This window comes from Colletotrichum higginsianum, chromosome 5 (assembly GCF_001672515.1).
Source record: "Colletotrichum higginsianum IMI 349063 chromosome 5, whole genome shotgun sequence".
NCBI classification, from domain to species: domain Eukaryota; kingdom Fungi; phylum Ascomycota; class Sordariomycetes; order Glomerellales; family Glomerellaceae; genus Colletotrichum; species Colletotrichum higginsianum.
The window spans coordinates 3,568,861-3,591,257 of NC_030958.1; the positions used below are offsets into that span (position 1 = coordinate 3,568,861).

At 55.0% G+C, this 22,397-nt stretch overlaps 9 protein-coding genes across 9 annotated transcripts; 3 read left to right on the forward strand and 6 right to left on the reverse strand.

Moving 5' to 3' along the window:
• Nucleotides 1-567: 567 nt before the first annotated feature.
• Nucleotides 568-2,237, forward strand: CH63R_07941 (Transmembrane amino acid transporter; the record flags this gene model as incomplete). The annotated part of the gene is made up of 5 exons (XM_018302915.1): nucleotides 568-693; nucleotides 762-1,023; nucleotides 1,090-1,281; nucleotides 1,338-1,750; nucleotides 1,815-2,237. 5 exons carry the CDS (start codon nucleotides 568-570, stop codon nucleotides 2,235-2,237), a joined length of 1,416 nt encoding a protein of 471 aa, XP_018157693.1.
• A 1,781-nt stretch (nucleotides 2,238-4,018) lies between these two features.
• Nucleotides 4,019-5,090, reverse strand: CH63R_07942 (Alpha beta hydrolase fold family; the record flags this gene model as incomplete). Its single annotated transcript, XM_018302916.1, has 3 exons — nucleotides 4,019-4,192; nucleotides 4,272-4,625; nucleotides 4,725-5,090. The coding sequence occupies 3 exons, from the start codon at nucleotides 5,088-5,090 to the stop codon at nucleotides 4,019-4,021; spliced, it is 894 nt and encodes a 297-aa protein (XP_018157694.1).
• Nucleotides 5,091-7,595: 2,505 nt separating this feature from the next.
• On the forward strand, nucleotides 7,596-8,982 carry CH63R_07943 (Integral membrane protein; the record flags this gene model as incomplete). The annotated part of the gene is made up of 3 exons (XM_018302917.1): nucleotides 7,596-7,793; nucleotides 7,880-8,358; nucleotides 8,418-8,982. The coding sequence occupies 3 exons, from the start codon at nucleotides 7,596-7,598 to the stop codon at nucleotides 8,980-8,982; spliced, it is 1,242 nt and encodes a 413-aa protein (XP_018157695.1).
• A 1,068-nt stretch (nucleotides 8,983-10,050) lies between these two features.
• On the reverse strand, nucleotides 10,051-11,175 carry CH63R_07944 (Methyltransferase domain-containing protein; the record flags this gene model as incomplete). Its single annotated transcript, XM_018302918.1, has 6 exons — nucleotides 10,051-10,132; nucleotides 10,187-10,606; nucleotides 10,672-10,809; nucleotides 10,865-10,902; nucleotides 10,960-10,997; nucleotides 11,052-11,175. 6 exons carry the CDS (start codon nucleotides 11,173-11,175, stop codon nucleotides 10,051-10,053), a joined length of 840 nt encoding a protein of 279 aa, XP_018157696.1.
• A 24-nt stretch (nucleotides 11,176-11,199) lies between these two features.
• CH63R_07945 (Methyltransferase domain-containing protein) lies at nucleotides 11,200-11,802 on the reverse strand (the record flags this gene model as incomplete). The annotated part of the gene is made up of 4 exons (XM_018302919.1): nucleotides 11,200-11,273; nucleotides 11,339-11,424; nucleotides 11,481-11,509; nucleotides 11,545-11,802. The coding sequence occupies 4 exons, from the start codon at nucleotides 11,800-11,802 to the stop codon at nucleotides 11,200-11,202; spliced, it is 447 nt and encodes a 148-aa protein (XP_018157697.1).
• A 1,928-nt stretch (nucleotides 11,803-13,730) lies between these two features.
• On the reverse strand, nucleotides 13,731-14,084 carry CH63R_07946 (uncharacterized protein; the record flags this gene model as incomplete). The annotated part of the gene is made up of 2 exons (XM_018302920.1): nucleotides 13,731-13,900; nucleotides 14,003-14,084. The coding sequence occupies 2 exons, from the start codon at nucleotides 14,082-14,084 to the stop codon at nucleotides 13,731-13,733; spliced, it is 252 nt and encodes an 83-aa protein (XP_018157698.1).
• Nucleotides 14,085-14,373: 289 nt separating this feature from the next.
• CH63R_07947 (uncharacterized protein) lies at nucleotides 14,374-14,925 on the forward strand (the record flags this gene model as incomplete). The annotated part of the gene is made up of 1 exon (XM_018302921.1): nucleotides 14,374-14,925. The coding sequence occupies one exon, from the start codon at nucleotides 14,374-14,376 to the stop codon at nucleotides 14,923-14,925; it is 552 nt and encodes a 183-aa protein (XP_018157699.1).
• Nucleotides 14,926-15,324: 399 nt separating this feature from the next.
• On the reverse strand, nucleotides 15,325-15,778 carry CH63R_07948 (uncharacterized protein; the record flags this gene model as incomplete). The annotated part of the gene is made up of 2 exons (XM_018302922.1): nucleotides 15,325-15,414; nucleotides 15,482-15,778. 2 exons carry the CDS (start codon nucleotides 15,776-15,778, stop codon nucleotides 15,325-15,327), a joined length of 387 nt encoding a protein of 128 aa, XP_018157700.1.
• A 1,601-nt stretch (nucleotides 15,779-17,379) lies between these two features.
• Nucleotides 17,380-19,096, reverse strand: CH63R_07949 (Hexose transporter; the record flags this gene model as incomplete). The annotated part of the gene is made up of 3 exons (XM_018302923.1): nucleotides 17,380-18,052; nucleotides 18,121-18,780; nucleotides 18,864-19,096. The coding sequence occupies 3 exons, from the start codon at nucleotides 19,094-19,096 to the stop codon at nucleotides 17,380-17,382; spliced, it is 1,566 nt and encodes a 521-aa protein (XP_018157701.1).
• Nucleotides 19,097-22,397: the final 3,301 nt, after the last annotated feature.

The window sequence follows — 22,397 nt, forward strand, 5'->3', positions numbered from 1 at the left end:
CCGACTTTGACAGCTTGATAATCGTTGATTTTAGCATAGCACTCGCAGTATAGACTCTTGATATTCCTACAAGTTTCACACTCGCCTCTCTCCCTCTTGCTTTGGCCGCCGCGATGCCCCCCTTCGTGAGGTTATCAGCTCCCCCCATGGAACCAATCCAGTTTTTATTGGTTTAACCCACCGTGCATTGACTAACACGCTCCGATACCGGCGACCCGCGAGAAGGGAATTTTCGTCCGACTCCATTCAATTTATTAACAAATGTGTCAACCCGGCGGAGGCGACCCCCGGTGACGACGGAGAGAGAATTTTTTTCTTTTCCCCTTTTTTTACGGGAGAGCGGCAGGTCTGGAGATCGCTCTGCGTCATGCAAGGCGGTCTGGGGCAAACGTAGTTGTGGTATAACAGGCTTTTGACCCCCGTTCTCGCAGTCTCTCTACTCCTAGTGTCCGCGTTGCGAAGCGTTGCGAACCACCCCCCCTTCTCTGGAAACTCTGATTTGTTTCCACCCTCCATCTCAAAAGACTTCCAGCCTTCTTGTACTAGCCGTACTTATACTAGCCAACCATGAAAGAGAAGAAGGAAGGCTCGTACGGCCGAGGGGAGGCCTCATCGTCCGACGGCCCGGACAATGCCATCGCACACGATGCCGTCTTTGGAGAGATTACATCAGAAGGACCCAACTACCGGAGCGTAAGTCACTACGTCCACCACCCTTTCTATGAACCGTGGTTGGAGGGTTGCTGACACGGGGGGACTAGGTTGGGTGGCTGGGTACGTCGGTGCTCATGATGAAGACGCAAATCGGCCTCGGCGTCCTGTCCATCCCATCGATATTCGACACGCTCGGCATGGTCCCGGGAGTCGTGCTCCTGTGCGTGATAGGCGGCATCACGACCTGGTCCGACTTCATCGTCGGCACTTTCAAGCTCCGTCACCCCCACGTCTACGGTATCGACGACGCCGGAGAGCTGATGTTCGGATGGATCGGCCGTGAGGTCCTCGGTGCTGCGTTCTGCTTGTGTGAGTCTCCACCAGGATGCCATTGCATACCCGTTTGATGACATCCCTAACGGCCGCCCTCTCAAGTGTTCACCTTCACCTCCGGCTCGGCCATGTTGAGCATCTCCATCGCCCTCAACGCCCTATCCGTTCACGCGACGTGCACCGCCGTGTTCGTGGCCGTGGCCGCCATCATCGGTTTCGGCTTCTCCAGCCTGCGGACCCTGGGACGCATCAGCTGGCTGGCCTGGATCGGCGTCATCAGTATAGTCGTTGCCGGTAAGTCGGCCCCCTCGACGTTCGCTAGTTATCCGCTTGTGTGACGGGGCACACAGCTAACGAACGCCTTCGCCCAGTCCTCACCGTGACCATCGCGGTGAGCCTCCAGGACCGGCCCGCCGCGGCGCCGCAGGACGCCGTGTGGAAATCCGACTTCAAGATCGTCAACACGCCCTCCTTCACCCAGGCCATCGGCGCCATCTCGTCCCTGGTCTTCTCGTACGCCGGCACCCCGGCCTTCTTCTCCATCGCGGCCGAGATGCGCGACCCGCACCACTACACGCGCTCGCTCGTGCTCTGCCAGTCCGTCGTCACCATCGTCTACGTGGCCGTCGGCGTCGTCGTCTACTACTACTGCGGATCCTACGTGTCGTCGCCGGCCCTCGGTTCCGCCGGCCCCATCGTCAAGAAGGTCGCCTACGGCCTTGCGCTCCCTGGGCTGATCGTCTCGGCGGCCGTGATGCTTCACGTACGTGCTTCACACTGGCGATAATAGAGACTTGAAGAAGAATCACGCTGACCTGTTCGCACAGCTGGCTAGCAAGCACATCTTCGTCCGTATCCTGAGAGGATCCAAGCACCTGGCCGCGAACACCCTGGTCCACTGGTCGACGTGGCTCGGCTGCACGTTCACCATCTCGTTGGTGGCATACCTCATCGCCAGCGGCATCCCCGTCTTCAACAGCCTGATCTCCCTCATCGGCGCCCTCCTGGGCACCATGATTTCGTTCCAGCCGATGGGCTGCATGTGGCTGTACGACAACTGGAGCAAGGGCAGGCAGGCCCCTACTCTCGGGTGGTATCTCATGGTCGCTTGGAGTTGTTTCGTCATCCTCTCGGGAACGTTCCTGACGATCGCCGGAACTTACAGTGCCATTGTTGGCATCATCGACGATTACAGCAAATCAGGGGGTTCGGCCGCGTGGTCTTGTGCTGACAACTCAAACTCCATATGAGCGTATGCCTTGAGAGTATTGCTTTCCTAGTTTTAGCATGCTGTTGTTCAAAAAGTCTAGAAGAAAAAAAAATCCAAAACAGACGCTGTTCAAATCTCAACCAGAATGCCCATGTTCCAGATCAACCGTGACGGTGATGATGCACGATGTAGTCTGTGGGCTGTTCAAAACGGTCCTTGTCTGTCAGTATAATTTGTGGTCTTGTTCGACGTCCCATGGCACTGCTTCAGTCCCAACCATGCCAAGACTAGTTGTTATGGCGATGAAGAGGCTTGGGCTGTAGTCGGGGCAAGTCCATGGACGAGGTTCAAAAAAGCAACCATCCCCCTAGTTACTAAGTCTCACTAGTCTCATTCCCCGCGTAAACCTATGGAGCTTTTCTCCTCAACCTCCACAGGTCGGGGACACCTTCCAAGTCGGTTGTTGGTGACTATGTCCCAGCCAAGGCTGTCATCTGAGAACATCCTTGACTGTCATTGGAATTTCATTGGACGCATAGCCGCGTTGAGAAGCTTCTTGGAATATTCGACAGACATGTCCGTCTCTTATCTCTAGTTAACGAGTGGTAAAAAGAAGTGGAAGCAACCACTCAATGGCTGGCATCTTTAACCTACCCTATCATAGGGCCAGTACTTCCAGGTGTCAGTCGTTTTCAAAGTGAGAATGATACCAAACCCTACCAAGCTTTCCTCTCTGAGACCCATCTTCTTGTCAGAGGCTAAGCTAGTTCTACGGTTTCACTAATCAACCAAAAACTGCCTTTACTTCGGTTCGTTGGTTGTGGTTGCGGGCAGAGTCAGGAAGGCTGGCCAATGTGTCTTTTCTTTCCTCTTCAAGTAACACAAGTTGAAAAGATACAGTACCTCACTCAACTGCCGCATCAGTCAATTGTTCAACAGGCGTTTCCGTCATGGATAGTTCCTAATCCAAGCAAGTCCCTCCACTCAGATGTGGCATTCTCTGCGTGTGTGGTATCCTTATTCCCGGACTGATAAAGCTCTTGCGAGGTCATCCGTCGGCTGACAGGGGAAAAATTCTCCAGCGGCCGCCAGGCCGGGGGATGTTCTACACATGTATGGAGACGACTGGGCAAACGTGGACAGCAGGGGCCCTGACTCATGAGAATGGCTTGACAACGGGGCGAAACCTGCCCATCCGACATAAACTTATCGGCTGATGGGCAGCCAACCCGCTCCTCCGGCCGGGATCTACGCCAAACTCGTCATTTCTCCAGTCGCGGAAAAGCCCCCGCGAGATGGGTATTCCAGTATGGCAAGCTGCCGCATTTGCAACCCGGAACCTTGGCACCTCCTTGGTGCCCCCGGAACCAAGTCGGGTGATGGCCAAATCCGACTGAAAGGCCGCCGAATGGGTATCGCAACTCCATAACGATTGGCTCTATTATACTCAGAGAGGGGACCGTCAGGTTGCAACTGTTGTGGCTCTACACGAACGCCCGGCCCCCTTGGATCGACGGCCATCCCTGAGTTGACGCGCCTGAAGCTGGCTAACGTCCGAGTTCCCAGATCCAAGGGAAAATGGCCCCCAGCCAGGGGATGACATCCGACAATTGTCCGGACGAACCCAAGTTGTGACATGGTGAAGCATTGGAATAGGTTTCATTCTCCATATGTACGCGCGCCCACCACGATGCTTGGTTTGCTGCGTTTGGTATGCTGCCTGAGATGTGCCACAATTTGCCATCCCATGTCCCTCGCGTATCGTGTTACACGACTCATAATCATAACGCCATCCTTCAACCCTGACTCAATAGATCCGCTTCAAGCATACTTCTTAATCATCTTGAACAGAGCCTCCTCAACCTCCTTGGGGCTGGTGGCGTTCAAGTAGTGGCCGCCGCCCTCGACCATCGTCAGGGTCGCCTCGGGCGAGGACGTGAAGAGCTTGATCTGCTCCGTGGGGATGTCGACGCCAAAGACGGGGTCCGCGGTTCCCTGGAAACATGTGTCAATACTTTACTGTTTTGCAACGGCCGGGCTGTTGATTTGACACCAGAGCAGCCACGTCACGTACCTGGAGCCAGTAGACGGGGCACTTGATGTCTCTCAGCCGGAGCAGGAGGCCGTCGCGCGACATCAGGTTACCGAGGGCGATCTTGAGCTTCCGACGGCCCTCATCGCCCTTGTAGACGGCCTTGAGAGTCGTGGTCCAGAACGCGAGCGTCTCAGCTGGGACGGTGCCGGAGAAGCCTAGGCTGCCGACCATGCCGCACCAGATGTCGTCGACGACGAAGTCGGGCGTCGGGACGGGGCTCGACCAGGCGTCGTAGAAGGGCAGAAGCTGGGTCTTGGGGTCCCAGCAGCCCTTGCCGCGCGAGTCAGCCGACTCGTAGTCCATGGAGGTGCCCAAGGGGAGGAGGCCCAGGATCTGAAAAGGATCATCGGGTATCACGTCAGCGAGAGTCCCCCGCCCAAGAAGGATGAACTATCAAAATTGGCGTTTAAATCAAAACGGGGGCGGACATACCCTCTCCGGGGCCAGGAGGGCCATGCGGGTGACCATCCAGCCGCCCTGGCTCGTGCCGAGGGCGAAGGCCTTGTCGACGCCGAGCTTGTCCATGACCTGCAGCGCCATGATGGCGGTGTCCCAGTAGGTGAAGTGCTCGACCGGGCAGCTGGTGGCGCCGTGGCCGAGGGGCTCGATGGCCAACAGGTTGACGGCGTCCGTCAGGGTCCTGCTGTCGAACTGGTCGTTGTAGAGGGCGCTGGTGGTGCACATGGAGTTGATGAGCACGACGGTGGGCTTGGCGGGGTCGACCTCGCCCCCGGACAGGCGGTAGCCGGCCGTGATGCCGCCGAGGTGGGGGACTTGGATGGTGGTTGTGGCTGCCATGATGGGATTTGCTTCTGCTGCCTTGTCTTGTTCGAGTGATGTGGCCGTTGTTTGGGTTCCGCTTGATAGAGTTTTGAAGAGAGGTGTGCGTCGAGGTTCGGCAGGATGTCGAAAAGGGATGAAGATTTCTACATGTACTAGTATGTCCCGCGTGCTTCTGAACGTTCTATTGCCCCTCGTGCTGGCACGACCGTTGCGGGCGACTATGGATCATGGATGGACATGGTGACGGTGTATTTCAAATGGCCGTCCCCGCTGGACCCTTGAAGAAAGACCAGTCGAGTTGCAACCTCTCTCACAGTAGTAGGGCCATGCCACGGCCCTCGTTTCCTAGAAGGATTCGCTTCGCGGCAATGCCTGTCCTTGTTTTGGTTTCGGTGTGGTGGATATGGGCAGAAGAGAGGGGGGAAAAAACACACAACCACGTTCGAAGGGCCTCAGTTGTGTCCACTCCTTCTAGGGTTCTTCAACGGCCGTGACGTCCTCTTTGACAGGCGGATGTGGATATGAACCCACGACTGCAGGATCAGCAAAGGGGAGTCGTCGGACTTGGGATTCCTCAGGGAAGATCCTGTTGTGTTATCGCCGAAGAACTGGACACCGGGAACATGACTCGCGACTTTGAGCGGCGAAATGAGACCCAGTTCGAGCTGGCCACGTTCCCCAACCAGGGTGTTGGCTGGCGCTATTGTGACGGACGACCGAGGCATCCGGTGCCTCTACTGTCGTTCCTCTCTGCATGATTTTCTTCAGCGGGCCAGCCATGCATATCGTTGCAGAAGAGGGTGCATGGGATGTTCATCCAATGCCTGTTTTGGGTGTTGTGGCGCCAGGGGGGCACGAGAGCCGTCGTTTGAGAGAGACAGAAACCGTTGAAACTAAATTTCTCCTCCCGTCTGTCTAGAGGAAACGGAGTCTCGGGAAGGGACGGGAGCATCCTTCTTTAGTTTCTCTTCTCTGCGGTTGCTGGGCGCATAGATGGTTTACTACGGCTGATATCGTATGCATGTGTGTGTGTGTGTCTATGTGTGTGTCTGTGTGTGGTGGCACAAACACCCGACTCTGAGAGAGCCTCATGATCCGGACTCTCTGTTGATTCCATTCTTGGTTCTTGAGAATTTCTTCAGACGGCCAAGGCCGATCGCCACGCAGAGCATTCATTCTCCTGGCCCTCTGCCGCCCCCCAATGCAACACACCCAGACGGATCCAGATGTCGCTTAACCAAATACCCCTGTCCAGTCTGCCGACCCCCTGGACTAATGCCGGCCAAAAGCCGCATGCGAAATTTAAATGTGTAACGACAGGAAGCCTCCCGACAACAGAACGAGACTCCTCGGTTGGTCCATCAAGCCCAGGACCGTTAGGACACTAGCCATTTTGGAAACCAAAAGATGCCTGCTCAAAGGGGTAGGGGATTACTGAACAGAGTAGCATGCATACAACACAGCACCGGACGACATGTCCTGGGATGATCCCGCTCACGCCGTGCCATGCCGTGCTATGCCACTTGCCCCCCTCCTCCACTACAGCCTCGCCCCTTTCTATGGAGAACCCGAGCTCATCAAGGAACGTAGTTGGGCCTTCACAGAGGCCGGTCACCTTTGCCACTAGCAGAACTGCTAACAAACTAGGGTCCACAAAGCGTGGAAAACCACGGTCGTAGTTGTGGGCTCGGAGAAACCAAGAGGGGATCGACTCTTCGGCGAGAAAGTCTTGCAATGCCGACATGAGGCGCATCATATCTGCAGGAATATGCGAGCCAGGAGTTCCGACAGGGGATTTGGTTTGAATACCTCGTGGTAGTGAAGAAAGTCTGTCTGTCGTCTGCCCTTTTGGCAAACTTGTGCAAAAGAGAGGTATATGCCAAGTATGCTCTGATACGCTTGCTACTTCCACCAGGGCCTTTTCATCGAGCCAGGTCCCCGTGGGTGAAGATTCTCTTCCATCTCGGTCGTTTGATATACGCGCCTCCCCCTGTCCATCCGCCACTGTTTTAGGAATCAAGCAGCATCGTCCGACGGGGGAGAAAAGGCCCCATTGAATTATGAACGCATGTTGAACCAAGTAAAATCGTTTCCTCTCTCCATATCTCCTCTTTTTTTCGTCATGCCCACGTTGTTCAGGGGTCTGGCTCCTTGGCCTCTTTTTGACAGCCGTCCCAAAACAGTCTTCCAGGGACCAGGGCCTGAGAACGGCACTTGTTGCAAGACGATGTGGTTCGCTGGCCGGTGAAGTAAGTAACCCAGACGGCCCTGCCCTGATGGGGTCTCGACGTGGAGGGGGACGGGCGGATGAAAGGTTCTTGAGTGCATGTTGTCCCGACCCTCCCCTTCTTTTAGGTTGAAAGTTATCAGGCTGGGTCCTCGACTTGTCTAAAGTCCCCCCCCCCCCCCCCTTTCCCCGTGTTTTTGACACATTCCTTTCTTCTCCGCGGCAGGGTCAACTCTGTCCTTCACAGCATCCCATAAGGAAGAAGGGGAACACCTTGATTCGCGTACGCAAGGATGGCGTCGTCAGATTCCGGGCCCTCACAGCTGCCCGGGCTTCCCGGGTTCGACCCTCACAACATCCAGCCGTGGACCGTGGAAGTCGTCGTCTCAGTCACCGTCCTGGCGGTCGTGGCCGTCGCTTTACGGATCTTTAGTCGTCGGACAAAGGGACAGGAACTGTGGTGGGATGACTACTTGATAATCTGGTCAATGGTGAGAATCCCTTTAGCCGCGCGTTTGGTCTTTTTTTGTGACAATCCAAGCGAGTAGAGACCAACAGTTCTGACCGGGAATAATAGCTATGGAACCTCGTTGTGGTAGGCTTCATCTTCGCGATGCACTCCGTCGGCATGGGCATCCACGCCGACAAGGTTGAGATGGACAACATCGTCCTGATGGCCAAGTACCTCGTCGTGGCCGAGATCCTCTACGCCTGGAACCTCGGGTGGACGAAGCTGAGCCTGATGCTGATGTACTACCGCATCTTCCACATCCCCTTCTTCAAGAAGATGACGTGGTTCGTCACCACCTTCGTCTTCGCCTGGGTCATCTGCATCACCTTCCTCTTCATCTTCATCTGCGTCCCCGTCGAGAAGCTGTGGTATCCGGACATCCCCGGCCGGTGTATCAACCAAGTCGCGACCTGGATCGCCAACGCGGCGTCGACCATCTTCACCGACCTGCTCATCCTTCTCCTTCCTCTGCCCCAAGTCTGGAAGTTGCAGTTGCAAAAGGCCGAGAAGATTGCATTGACCTTTGCCTTTGGCCTCGGCTTCTTGTGAGTACTTCTGAATCTCACACCTAATGCTGCCCAGACATCTAACAAGAGAACACCAGCGTCGTCTTCACCTCGGCCTACCGAACCAGCGTCCTCTTCACCTACAGCTCAACCGACCCGACCTACACCCTCGCCCCGACCGTCGGCTGGACCGCCATCGAGATGTCGGCCGGCATCGTCTCCGCCTGCCTGCCGACCATGCGCCCGGCCATCCAGCGCATCGCCCGCACCTGCGGCATCAAGGGCAGCATGGGCGGCATGTTCCGCAGCCCGACGGCCCTCGGCTTCGGCTCGAGCCGGAGCAAGTCCAACTTCAGCAACGGCATGTCGTCGCAGGACCCCAGCGGCGGCGGCTCCCAGATCGCGCGGAATCTCTCGGCCACCAAGCACGGCGCCGGCGACGACGCCTTTTACCGCCTGCCCGACGACAACGCGTCCGACGGTACGAGCCGCCGGCAGACGCCGCCGCTGCCCGAGTCGAAGCTGAGGCCGGACACGACCGGGTTCGGGTACTCCGTCTCGAGCTACCCGGTCAAGGAGAGGGACGACACGAGCGAGGACGAGATACCCCTCCACGCCATCCGCGTGCAGAAGGATTTTAAGCACACCACAGCGACGGAATGAGGTTATCAGACGGTTGCGATCTCTGAAAAGGAGAATTTGAGGGCATCGGGTGCTGCCCCCATTCTAGTTGCTGTCCATAGCGGATATCAAGATGCTGTTGCCCCCGTCGTCTGCAACAATCGTCACACAGGATCAAAAGTTCCCACGATGGGATGGAGTTTATGGGGGTAAATCTCGCGTGGGTGGAAAAGAATAAGAACCGTCCACTGCTGCCACTTGGTGGGTAATCAGACTTGCACGAATAAAAGATTCTAGAACGGCTTGAGATGTCATTTGCTAGCTATGAAGCTGCGAGGAAGAGCGGTTGACTTGAATATAGAGTATTATAATATGAAATGAAACGAATAATGCGACAATGATGGTGATATTTCTATTCACGCAATCTCAGCTACATGTTGTCCTGCGTCTACCGAATGTCAAACCCTTAGTATCACAACTCACTTTGGACTCTGCCCCTCAAACCTCAGAAGCTATTGCTCTGGGCCCCTTTTCCAGTGATGTTCAATAGTGGGTTTTAGATTCTGCTCTAAGCAGTAAGAGAGCTAAACTCGCGTTCTCGACCATCCTGGTCTCCGTCCCCTCCATCCATTTGAACTCACACCCGGTATGAAGAGATGGGTCTCCAAGGAAGTGGGCATTATGTTGTCAAAGTAAGATTGATAGTTAAAGTGCATCGAAGATCCTGAGTGACAGCGGGTTCTATCTGTTTGTTGATTCACAAGTCATAAACCTGAGATTGTAGCAGATCTACTCCCCTCCACCCCCAGCTTACTCCTACGTCACACGCTGGTTCCTACCTTCCTTAACGCAATTCTTTTTACTCTTGACTGTTTTTAAACAATGTATTGACCAGTTCGATAGGAGTCCAAGACCCTGATATCGTGGTTGGGGGAGAATGGGAAACATGCTGTTGTTGAAACGAATACTCGGGCTGAATGACATGCATCACTCCAATTATCAATCGAGCAAACATTGGCAGACATCGACAGGCAAAAGAAGTAACTAGCGGGCAGGCTAACTTTCGATCCAATTCTGCCTCACAAGAATTCGACACCTCCCAGGTCTAGCCTACGCATTTGTCGCCTCCTGTCCCTGCTGTCCCTCCTCCTGATCTGCCTCCTCCTCGGGCTTTTGCCCATAGACAACATTGCTGCAAGCGACGTCAGCACGCGCACGTAATGGTGCACCGAGCGAAAAGACTTACTAATGCATCCAGGCATGAACTTTACCCTCTCTCACGTCCTTGCGCACTCCGGCCAGCAGGACAAGGACCGCTTCTCTCGTCCAGCCTAGAGCTCCACACAGCAGTCTCAGTGAGAACCCTTCGAGCCCGTCCAGCAACTGGATCAGGTTGCACATTCCAATGTCCTTCAGATAGGGATCTTTTGCCCAGGGGCCGACTGGGATCTTGTACGGCTGATGATGAATGTTGATCAGGCCGGTGTTTTCCCTTACCAAGCCCTCCAGCTTGGGTCCGATCTGGCCATCGCGACCGAACACGTCGCAGGCTTCCATGAAGAGGTTGACCCAGTGGAGAAATTCCGTGCCCTCGGCGGATCCGTCGTCCGAGTGTATCATGAAGCTCCAGTCCTGGAACTCTGCCCAGCCCCCGGGGTTGAGGTTCCTACGCGAGAGCGGCCGAGTTTTAGCAATCGTACTGCTGGTTGGAGACATTGGATGAGGCCTTACGCATAGACCCGCTTCATGTACGTTGGCCAGTCTGCAATGGAACCACACATGTAGCGGCTGAAGATGAAGTCGTACTTCTTGTCATTCACCCACGAACTCTCAACGTCGTCAATTTCGAACTTGACGTTGGGAGGGACCCTACGCGACTGTCAGTAAACTTCTGCCTGGCACGGTGCCATTGTGATGTTGTTACCAGTCTGGTTGGATAGCGCTGAGGTCATTCCCCAAGATCTACTCCCTTGTCAGTAACGGCGGACCATGAGATGTAAGGGCTAGGCATAGACGTACTTCCGCGTTGGGGAAGAGGTCGCCAATTTCTATGGCCCCTTAGAACTTATCATCAGCAACCTGTCTTGCATGGTAGAACTATCATAGCTCACAGATTCCTGTTCCTGTCCCAACATCAAGGATTCGGTGAGTCTTTGTCTCGTCAATGGGTGCCAAGAACAGCCTCCCTCCGATCGTCTTCACTAGCAGAGCGTGGCAGAAGTCAAGCCGGTCCATCTCTTCCTATTGAAGAAGGCATTATTATGTAAGCTTGTGTCTCTCCAGAGTCAGCCGGACGGCAAATTCACAAACCGCGTCGTTGGGAAAGTTGTATGCTGATGATCAAATCGGTTAGACTGCTGTCGGAACTGTGGTGGTCAGGACTTGATTGGAAGCTTACCGCCGGATCGAAAGGCGTGATAGCGTCGGCCATATTCGGTGGGATAATCGACAACGGAGGATGTCAAAGATGCCGTGTACGTGGAACTGAAAGGTCAGAAAGATTGCGCAACTTGTCTGGAATTCAAGCCGTCGGTACATACATTCTGTCGTCAATGGTGGATGCGCTATCCTGTGACGGAGATTAGTCGGCAGTCTGGTGTACACAATGACATCTTGAATCTTGGAGTCTACCGTGAAGCCCTCATCAACCGCAATTGACTCCTGGGGGGACGCGACCCCAAGCGAAGCGGCCTGCGGAGGCGGGGAAGCGGGTTCGAGCGGAGGAGCCGGGCTCGTAGCGGTCCCAGGCGCCGTGTCGGCGGCTCTTGACGGGGACGACGCGTGTCTCGGTGATGCCGGAGACTCGACGGGCGGGGCCGGCGAGCTTGCCGCGGCGGCGGGAGTTGGGGTTGCGTCGGCCATCGAGTGTTGTTGTTATTCCGGGGCCTTTGATGCGAAGGGAACGTCAAGGATGAACCGGACGGAGGAAGAAAACACCCCCTCAAAGACCAAGGAAAAGCGTAGTTATGTAGCCTTCTCGGAAAGCAGCAAAACCCCTCAGCTTGGCGGTCCGTCCTTTCTGCGCGCTGTTGGTTGTTTCTCGGCTCCCAACCCATGCCGCCACGCGGCGCGGATGTAGGGCCGGACTCTGCAGGCTGCAGAAGGCTCTTTTCTCCTTCCAGATCGGATCATCGCCCCCTTGTAGATACTGGACACAGCCCACATCAAGAACGTCGAGTTGCCCTCTATCTGCGCCCAAACTCACCGGACGTGTTTACATTCGATGGATAGCGGCGAAACTGGTGCGACTAGCCTACAACCAAGTAATTCAAGAGGGAAGAATACCGTGAAGAAAGCAAGCAAGTTGGTATCTCGATTGCGGACAATCAGTCCGGCGGCACGCTTTGGGCCTGGAGAAGAGCAAACAACGACGGTTACCGCGGTCGCAGCCAATCGTTCGTGGTCTTTGGCAAGACACCCCTGGAGGTGCAGAATTCTGGACCCAACGGGCCTGCAGGTTTTATTGACTCGGAAGCATCCCGGTGGCTCTCGCATGGCATTGGGGACAGGTGAGCCAACGATTCTAGTACGCGCGGTGCGCTCCGTCTACCCGAAGCGGGCGGTGGGCTCGACTAGCCCTCGGGAACATTGACGGCTTCAAATAATGGGTTCGTGATGATTGAGTCTCTCTCCAGGTATGTATCTCCACCATTCAATGCCATTAACATTGGCGTTGGTCGGGCTGTCCAGCGATCACCTACTGCAGCGAGGTTTTATCTGCCTACTCATGGCGAGAGTTTACGTTGACCACCTGGACACTGCCGTTTTTTCAATCAACTCGTAAGCCACGTCGCCGAGTTATAAATGTCGATGAGCTGGACGACGAGGTGTCGGAGTGGGTTGTGGCTTCTACGGCGATGGTGACCAGCGGGACCATTATTAAGAATAAGAACAGTACCCATTCCGAGGAAGTCATCTTCGAGTCAAATGATTTGCCCATGGATTCTTGGGGATTATTGCAGTGATGGTGTTTAGTTCGAACGTTGATAGCGGCGGCACGGCAACACAAGCCCGGCAAGTCTGCATGGCGCAGTGACAGTGAGTACATCAACCGTGACTGGCTGAACGATTGTTGATACCCTTTACCTATTTCGTGATAAACCCCGCCGGGCGCAGCCAGATACTTCCCCCCCCCCCACTCTGCTGGCGATACGCCTCTGGGAATCGGAGCGAGAGATGCGCAAGAACGCAGGTTGCAACACCAGGTAGACGAGACCAGGTCGTGCCTTTTTATAAACAATAATGAACGAATGAGCGCTCACACATGATAGCAGTGGAAGTTGTGAGGTTGCGGTGACCCATGAGAATTCCATGCGACTGAGATGCTACAGCGGAAATGGTACAAATACTCAAACCCGACATGTTCGCATGACTTCGGCCAAATGGTGTGAGTTGCAAACAGTCATTACAAAAGACAAGAGAGAACAGAAATGGTGTCAACTGTGAGGGGATCTCATGGCAACAACTAGCAACTAGCAACTGTATGGATAACGGAGTCATTAATTATGTAGTAGTCACTCATCGTCGTGCATTTACAACTTGTTGACCAGGAACATTTTCAACGAATTGAACAGTCTGACCACCAAACCCATGCCCCTCAGTGAGTTAGGGGGGAACACCGGGGGCGACTTGCGTATAGAATGTAATCTGCGATAATTGAAGAGAAAGGCATTAATAGTACTACACCCGGTACCAAGGCTTCACCCAACGCCTCTTCCAATGACAAATGATATATCCCCGTTCCGAAAATAAGTGATTCAACGCCCGGCCATGTTCTAATCCTCAAATAGTCACCAGCCCAGGACGTTGAACCAGCTCCTGCGCGGGTCCTCGACGGCGCCGTCAAAGACCTTTTGGCGGACGGCCTCGCTCTGCGGGTTCCTGTACTTGGCGAAGAAGCGGTCCATGGTCTGCGACTCGGTCTTGAGCTGCGAGCGGATGTTCACGGCGATGGCGGAGACTGGTGGTCGTTTGGTGTTAGTGGGCTGGCTGACTGCCGGACTGTCGGGTTGCGCCACCCCCCGTGCGGCTGGGATCCGGGGGGGTGTTCAGGGCTGCTTACCGATGCCGACCGTGATGGCGGCGGGGAGGAACCTGGCGAGGGCCGGGGTGGCGGCGGGAATTCTGGTGGGTTGGCTGACCATTGTGAGAGTTGGTTGGGAGTTCGTGGGTTTTGAGGTGGTGTTCTGTGCGGTTGCAAGGCAGTGTGACGGTGATTGGGAACCGGATCCAGGGAGTTGGTTGCAAGACTCTCTCTGTGTGTGTTGCAGCGTTGCTACAATGGAGATGAAGCGAGGTTGCTTTGCTTTTGTGTGACGATGTGTTCGATGTGGACTGGAGTGCATCTGAGCCGGTGTTCCCATCCCGCATCCCCATCCAAGGCATTTATAACAACCGACGTTACCTGCTTCTCCCGAACATGGTGCGTTCACAATGGTCATGCCCTCTGGCATTGTCTGTTGGTTGTCTGAGGGTGGTGCGGTGTCTGGCCGGATATGGTGGGGTGGTGGTGTGATTCCCGTCCCGGTGGCGCGGGTCGGCTCCAGAGCTGTCAAGTCTTGTCTGGAGAAGGCCGAACCCCTGTCCTCCCTCCTTTTACTGAAAGGATTCCTCTCGGACGAGACATCTCGCCCTACCCATGATTCCTTTCGCGCTATGCCCTGTCAGTGGAAAGGATCCAGAGTTCGGAACCCTCTAGGCTGGGTCTCCGCCCGACGTGGCTCTGCCCAGTCGCACGATCCCAGCCGGGTTTCCTTCGTTAGCCTGCGCTTCTATTCGCTGACCCCGACGGCGCAGCACAACCGAGTTGGCAGAGCGGGCGGTCCAGTCCCCTTGGGAGATGGTGCGTTGGGCCATCTCAGAGGGAACAGCTGGACTGATGGAACCATGGACCTCGCCGAAAATGGGTTGACGCGGGAAAGACAACGTCATGTAAAGGCCTCGGGACTGAGTCTCATGCGGTCTCTCGCATGGTTGGAAATTTAGTCTTCGTGGTAAGCCTTGATGGTGAACGGAACGAGAGGTGGAAGAAGTCACCCACAAGCAGTGGGAAATCCTCTCGGTCATCCTGACTGGACGATTTCGGCCCCGACCGCCTGTCTCTCACATGCTTTGTATCCGGAAACGGTCCAACTAGCAATGGCAGACATGGAGCGATCTCACGGCTATGGAAATCCACAGCCATACGAGTTATTCCATTACGAATTCTTGAACAAATCTTATGACGCACCTGACCGATGCCCTAACTCGTGAGCAATTCAATTAGTTGATTTGCTATTCCCTGACCTGTTTGATTATCTCTGCCCGAGCCACCAATTACTGGTGGACTGATCGAATGCACGCTCAAAGCAGAACAGACAATACACGCCACACCCTCTTCCTCTATCAGCAAGTAAGCTTCACATTTTGAAGCGTAGAGTAGAAGTTGACGCTGCACTTCTCGCCCGGATCCAAGGTGTACGATTTCCAGCCGTTCTGGACTCAACGTCAGCTTTCCGCATGGTATGCATCGACTCTTCAGTCTTTGGCCGAAACCGCGTACCTGGTTTGTCTGTGGGTTCCAGAACTGGACCGCAAAGTTCACCTTGTAGGTCTGTTCGTTCTTCAGATCGTACCAGAACCACTCGGTGTAGTAGGAGGACTGGTCCCCGTCCGTCCTCTTGAGGGTGAGCGTGTGCTCCACGGTGACGCTCTGGCCGATCTGTTTCGGGACGCTGTACGATTTGCACTTGAGAGGGTTGTTGCCGTGCCCCCCTCCAACGTTGGTGCAGCCGGCTTGGGCGGTCGTGGAGAACAGGAACAATGCAGCGAACGCGGCATAAAGAGGTGATGGATGCATGACTGGAACCCGGATTAGCGATGTGGCTCAGGACTCGATAGGGGACCTCAAAGACATTGCCGGGGAACCGTACTTGTGGATATACTTTGGAAGGAAATCCGCCCACAGGTCCCGAGAATGATCGTGTTATGACCCTCGAGCAGGTGAGTCTCTGTGGCCCAAAAGTACAGATGAAAAGTGTGAAGTGATGAGCCTCGAGGGGAAGACTTGCTCGACTCCCGTGCCACGTACTTATGAATTGCCACACGCCCTCAGAGGCGGATCATGGTGTCTTGCCCGCCGGTCCCTATGACCGACTCGTGTGTCGGTGTCCGGCCAGCCAAGTTTCCATACTTTTGTGTTATATGACATGCAGCCGGCGTGGCCAGACAGAGGGCTTGACCCAAGAGCGATTTGGCAAATCATCGGAAAGGCGATGGGGTTTGGGACAGCAAATACCTGTAGGGCAATTTGGCTTCAGGAGACATCAGCAGGGTTGAGGGTTAGCTGGATGAGTTTAGTACAACTAGGCATGTGCCAATACTTCACAATTCACGTAGTAAACTTATTGAAACTGCAGAAGATCTAATCTAATACTAACTACTACCTTACTTATTAGTACTAGGAATCCCTAAACTAATACGAAACTAATTGTCAATCCTGGGCAGCAGCCTGCTCCCTTCCCACTAAGGTTAAAAACCCCCATGTTGTCAGACATGGGTATGAGTTGAGATGACGACGACGATGATGTCCCATCCTCTTGGAGACATCCGTCACTAGCCCGGCACGGTTTATATTGTCTACACGTTTGCACGTAACAATATAGGCCGGGCGGGCGATGAGAGAAACAGGTCAACTGCGGCCGGTTGACCAGGATGATGAGTCACCTAGCTGGCCGTAGCAAGACCTACCTCGGTGTCGTGATGGCGGACTCCGGACTCTTCTTCGCTACCTCTAGCAACTGAGCGAGTCAGTGAATAGATGAAGAGGGTCGGGCACTTGAGTAAATCTGGTTGTCGCGTGTAAACAGTCCTTGGCTTCTCTCAAGATGCCCCCAAAAGCAACGGACCGGTGTGTAGTCCAGGTCCCGAAGATCCCGAACCCCAAAAACCCCCTTGGTCAGTTTATCGGAAAGATACGCAGTGTGGGAGCCTGGAAAAGCATGCCAAGTCGCTCTTGACGCCTCGGGAACAAAGACGACATCCCGGGGCTGTGGTCGGGCTCGCGGTTCAGAACGAATTTCCGAGAAACGAGGGTCCGTTCTTGGCTTTAGGCTCGCCGCGGCGAGATGTATACAACCCTAATCCCTGTAGCAGCAATACTTCAGGCTTTGCTGCACTCTAAACACCCTGGCACATCTCTTTAGGAGCATGCTTTTGCGTGCGTGAGTTGAGCTAAGAGCAATAATGACAAGTACAGAACACCCACCCCCGTAAGTGGCTACATCTTGGAATGACAGCAGCCCCATTCCTTTCTATATTGTAATATATAGTCGGATCGTCACGGGAACTTTGTGAGGGTGCAACATCATAGAGCTCGGCTGTTTAAATCTGCTGCCCCTTTCTCTAATCGCAGTGGGAAACTATGTTGCTTCGTCCTGGTCATCAACTAGCCCAACAACCTTACAAACGAGCGCCGTCTCCCCCAGCCTCCATGGCGAGCTTCTCCGTCCTCCGCGCCACCTCCTCCGTCAGCCTGTCCTCGTTCCCGTCCAGGATGACGGCGGTCTCCTCCAGGCTCATCTTGCCCGTCTCGACGAACAGGAAGTAGACGACGACGGCCTCGAAGGCCAGCCACACGTCGTAGGTGATGTAGTACCTCCACTTGGCGTTGGTCACGCCGATGGGGTTCGCGTACTGGTTGAAGATGAGGGCCAGGGCGACGAAGAGGTTGTACAGCACGAGGCCCTTGGCGCGGAGGTGGAAGGGCAGGATCTCGACGACGTAGGTGACCTGCAGGGCGCCCCAGCCGACGGTAAAGGTGACGTTGTACAGGAAGATCATGGCGAGGACGCCCTTCGCGAGTGCGGGGGACCCGGCGCCCGTGAGGTCGGTCTGCCTCTCGTAGGTCGCCTGGAGAGCGGTCCAGACGACGTAGCAGGCGAGAGACCCGAGGGTCGAGGCGAGGAACATGGTGCGGCGGCGGAAGCGGTTGACGAGGGTCGAGGCGAGAATGCCCCAGAAGAGGCCCCAGAGCGTGATCAGGGCGTTGATGAGCGTCTGAGTGTCTTGGGAGGTGTATCCGATCGAGTTAAGGATCAGGGAGAGGTAGTAGGAGATGAGGCCGTTTCCCGACCTGTCGTGGAGGCAGTCAGAGCTGAGAGTGTGTTATGCAGCAGGAACAAGGATGAGCTCGGGGCATACCATTGGGAGAAGAAGCCGACGCAGAGAATGATGAGAAGCCTTCGACGGTTCCCCGGAGTGTGGAAGAAGGAGAGGTACGACGTCGTCCGCGACGCCTCGGCCTCCAGCCTCAACGCGGTCCTGATCTCCTCCATCTCCAACGGCACGATGGGATCCGCCGCGTCGCCGTTGGCGTGGTACTTGACAAGCAGAGCCTCGGCCTCGGCGTCCCTCTCCTTTGAGATCAGCCACCTCGGCGACTCCTCGATGAAGAAGCACAACCCCAGCTGCACGATGCTGGAGACGCCCTGCAGGACGGAGGGGATCCGCCAGGCCCAGGTGTTTCCGATGCGGAACGTGCCGAAGGTGACCCAGGCGGCGGCGAGGGCGCCGAGCCCCCACAGCGAGTTGTAGATGCTGACGAGGGGCGCGCGCTGGGACGGGTAGGCGAGCTCCATGATCATGAGAGGGGCGGCGGTGATGTTGAGGGCGAGGCCGAAGCCGAGGACGCCGCGGGCGGCGATGAACATGGCGACGTCCTGCGCCGCGGCCTGCAGGGCGACGCCGACGAGGAGGACGGAGGCGCTGGCGAGGAGGGACGGCCTGCGGCCGAAGCGGTCGCAGGACCAGGCGCAGAGGGGGAGGGCGAGGAGCTGGCCGACGTTCTGGATGGCGTTGAGTCTGCGGCGTCGTGTCAGCATATCGTCTGCCGTGAGAGGCTACTTTTCTTGTGTGTGTGTGTGAAGGGGCCGCGGCACTCTCACAGTCCCAGTTCCTGAGCGTCGGGGTGGTTGAAGGAGTCCTTCCAGGTGTCGAGAGACTGCAGACCGTTCATCATGGAGCCGTCGTAGCCGGTGGCGTAGCTGGACACGAGGGAGAGGGCGAGCACGCAGTTGAGCTTGACGATGCCCGGGTTGGACAGCCACTTGAGGGCGCCCCTCTTGTTGGCGATGGCGGCGTCAACGGTGACGGGGATGCCCGCTGGCTCTGTTGCCATGGTGTTGGTTGTAGCCTTTTTCGACATTGCGGTTTTCTTCAAGCGATGGATCGATGCTAAGGATAGTTCCTAGATTCGAGATAAATTGGCAATCGATCTGTTCATATGTTGTGGGTTCCAGCTGGTATTACCCCATTCTGGCTTCTTCTTCACAGAAATCCCGGGTATCGATATCAATGCTACAATGCCCGGTCAACACCCGGGCCGGAGCAGGTAGGATTACTCGGTCTAGGACGCTTTGAGGGGGATGGTCTTCAGCTTCCCGATAGGGAGGCATCAGGAGACGTTAGCGGGGTAATCAGATCCTTGGATGCGTTGGTTTTGCTTATCAGTTTAGCCAGGGCTGCCCAAGGAAGTAATCTCGTTGGCATATGTCCCGTTGAAGTTGGGACGTGGTCTTGGTCCCTCTCAACTACGGGATTTGATCATGTCTATATCGTGCTATGCTCCAGTAAAACAAGACACGGCATAAGAAACAAGTCGGGCGCCTTCGTGGACATTACATTGCAACCCTTATCTCCGGCACCCCTCATGGTGACGATCCCGCAACGAACGTGCAGTTTCCCCCGCAAGCCCCCAACCCCGCCCAGGCACGATCGGCTAGCTCCACGTTGGGGTATGTAACCTCGCCCGGGGTACGGTGGTGGTCCACCGGTTCCGGCCCGGCTCGGACCGGGTCCAGTCTGGGGGAAGTGGTATCTGTGATGAGCGGCGTTGTCGAGGGCAGCTCGGAAAAAAGGCGCCCGACTCTCGAGAGAGATTTAAGAGAGAAGTTCATGAGGCCACTTGGAGACGCTGCAGACTAGGGCATGGCGAGATAGACTGGATAGTTTGCCGGTCTGGTTAAGATTCTACTCGAAGCCGAGAATTTGATGTATATAGCACTAGGGAGATCTCATTGAGAAAGCTGATGTCTTTGTTTTTACCGGCCGGGGTGCACTGGGATTTGTGAATGGCATTCGCAGGTTCCCCACGTCAGGTTCTTCGTGTTATGCCCGTCGGCGTCAGCCGTCGCAGCCGTGGCAGGCAAGGGGCTGCTGAGCGTTTTCGTACCTCACCCACCGCGACGCAGGTGGGCTCTGACATGTTCACGTTCGTGCTGTCTGGGATCATGCCGTCGCACAGGTGTATTTAACGATGGAGTGCAAGTTTAAAGTATGGGGAGTGGTCACGGTGAGGATCGGTAGTGTCTGTCACGCTAGAATATACACGCAAGGGGTTGCCATTCCGTGGAACCTGCGTTTGGAAATTCCTCGGCTCGTCAGCTATGCCCTTTAACCCAGCCATCGGGCAGTCCATCATACATGTTGGACTGCGGACTGCAACTGCTACTGAGAGGGCCACGTCTGCTCCTGTACGCTGTCTTTCTCACAGCATTGTTTAGCCAGACAACAACCTTCATTTAGCTAGCATAGGTCTACAACTGAAAGTTATCAGTCCGGTTTCACTTCTGTTATCTTGTGATAACTAGGCAAATACGAGGACCTTGCTTCCTAAGCCTGGGACGCCCAGTAACCTTTGTGTACATTGCAGCAAGACGAAAAAGTCCCGTAATCTTCAGTGCAACACTACAAGGTGTCAGAACTCAAGCAAAATCACAGCTGAGCTAGAAGAGAAATTACCGCGCCGTCTTGCATGAAACTTGATTTCGGACAGCAGGACTTGGTGTATCCAGAGTTTTCCTTTTTAGGGTTCAGGCATTGGTACATAATGGTCGGATTGCCGTTGCAGAAGGCGGCGGATGCTCCACCTAGATAGATGCTCTGGCAGTATTGCCATGTTAGCCGCCGGTAATCACAGCGCCCTAAGCTCAGGCTTCATGAGAGTTCTTACCAAGGCCAACGTTGCGGCGATGTTGAAAACCTTCATCTTTGGTTTTCTCGGTGATGCTGCTGGTGTGACAGAAGCTAAACTAACTTCACGAGAGATCGGGCGACAGAGAGGTTGTTCTTATACGTGCACAATTCTCAGAGTTGCTGTTGGTTTACTTTGCACTTGGGGACATCCCTTGTGAAAGAAGTTAGTGATGTAGGTGAATTCATCTATTAACTTTTCATCTAATTAAGTACTTCCATTTGCCTCTGGTTAGGAAATGTCATCCTCTTGCCTGCGGGGGTCCATCCTCTTGCCTATAGGATCTAATCCGCCTGCGCCCCTCCCCTGTCTGCTCTCCTCACTGGGTAGTGTTATTGTCTACGGTGTACATACACTCAGTCAGGAGACAAACTGAATCCATCCCCAGGGGCCAGGATCACGTCTATCCTCCTCCGAAGGCAAGCGTGAGAGTTAGATGGAGCGCGCGCGCGCGACACAAATGATGGCCTTTTATGGCCGTAAGGAGCCCGAAATCCATCACTTAAGATCCGGTTACAGCCGTGAGGAGCCGAACCTCCATGATGTGATGGCTGTGAAGGCTTGACCCTAGATAGGGCGCGAAGAACGTGATGATCTATCAATTCAAGTACCACAGTAGTCAAGCCCCGGTCTCCATTCCAAAGTTCAGCAACTCAAAATCTCTGCACGGCACGAGCAAAGGCGATGGACTCCTGGTCCTGGACAGATCAAAAACAAAACAACTGTATGATCAAGAGGGATTCATGTCGGAGCCGAACCCGATCCCGAGCCTCCGGTTCGGGATTCATCCGGCCCCGAGGAGAGTGGATTGATCCGGTCCCGAGCAGAATGGCCCATGCACGATTGCTCCGCCAGACGGGCCGTTCTCAGCCAGCCAGCCAGCCCGACTGGGAATAACCTCACCCAAGCAGACAAGACAGAACAACACCACGATGCCGATCACCAGCAGCCAGCTGAACCGACCTTTCGTAGCGAGATCCAACCCATCCGTCTGTAAAAGATCTGTGATGATGGCGCAAAAGTTGGCCCACAATTGCAGGGCGGCAATCGTGGCTTCTGTAGGGCGTTTGCATCTGTCACGACAAGATCATACCAACAGAGGCAGTAAAGCTATCAAAGACTGGGGAATGAACAGGACAATCACAAGGGAACGAAGTGCTGAAGTGCGGGGAGTCGTCCTATTTGTATGTTGGAGAGCCATTTTTGGCAGACTCTTCGGGCACTGCACAGCCGAAAGCCTCAGTCTCGCTCACCTTGAGTAAGCAACACTTGTCCTGGCTCACACTCAAAGTTGCGTCACTGGATGAGCTTGGAGAGAGCCGTAAATGCATGATCCGTAGAAAATAGTGCTGGGTGTTGTGGGTGTTTACATGTCATCTCCACAAAGAGGATCTGTGTCCAATGTGCGTGCGATGTGTTTGGCAGCAATATTGAGTATCTCGGGTAG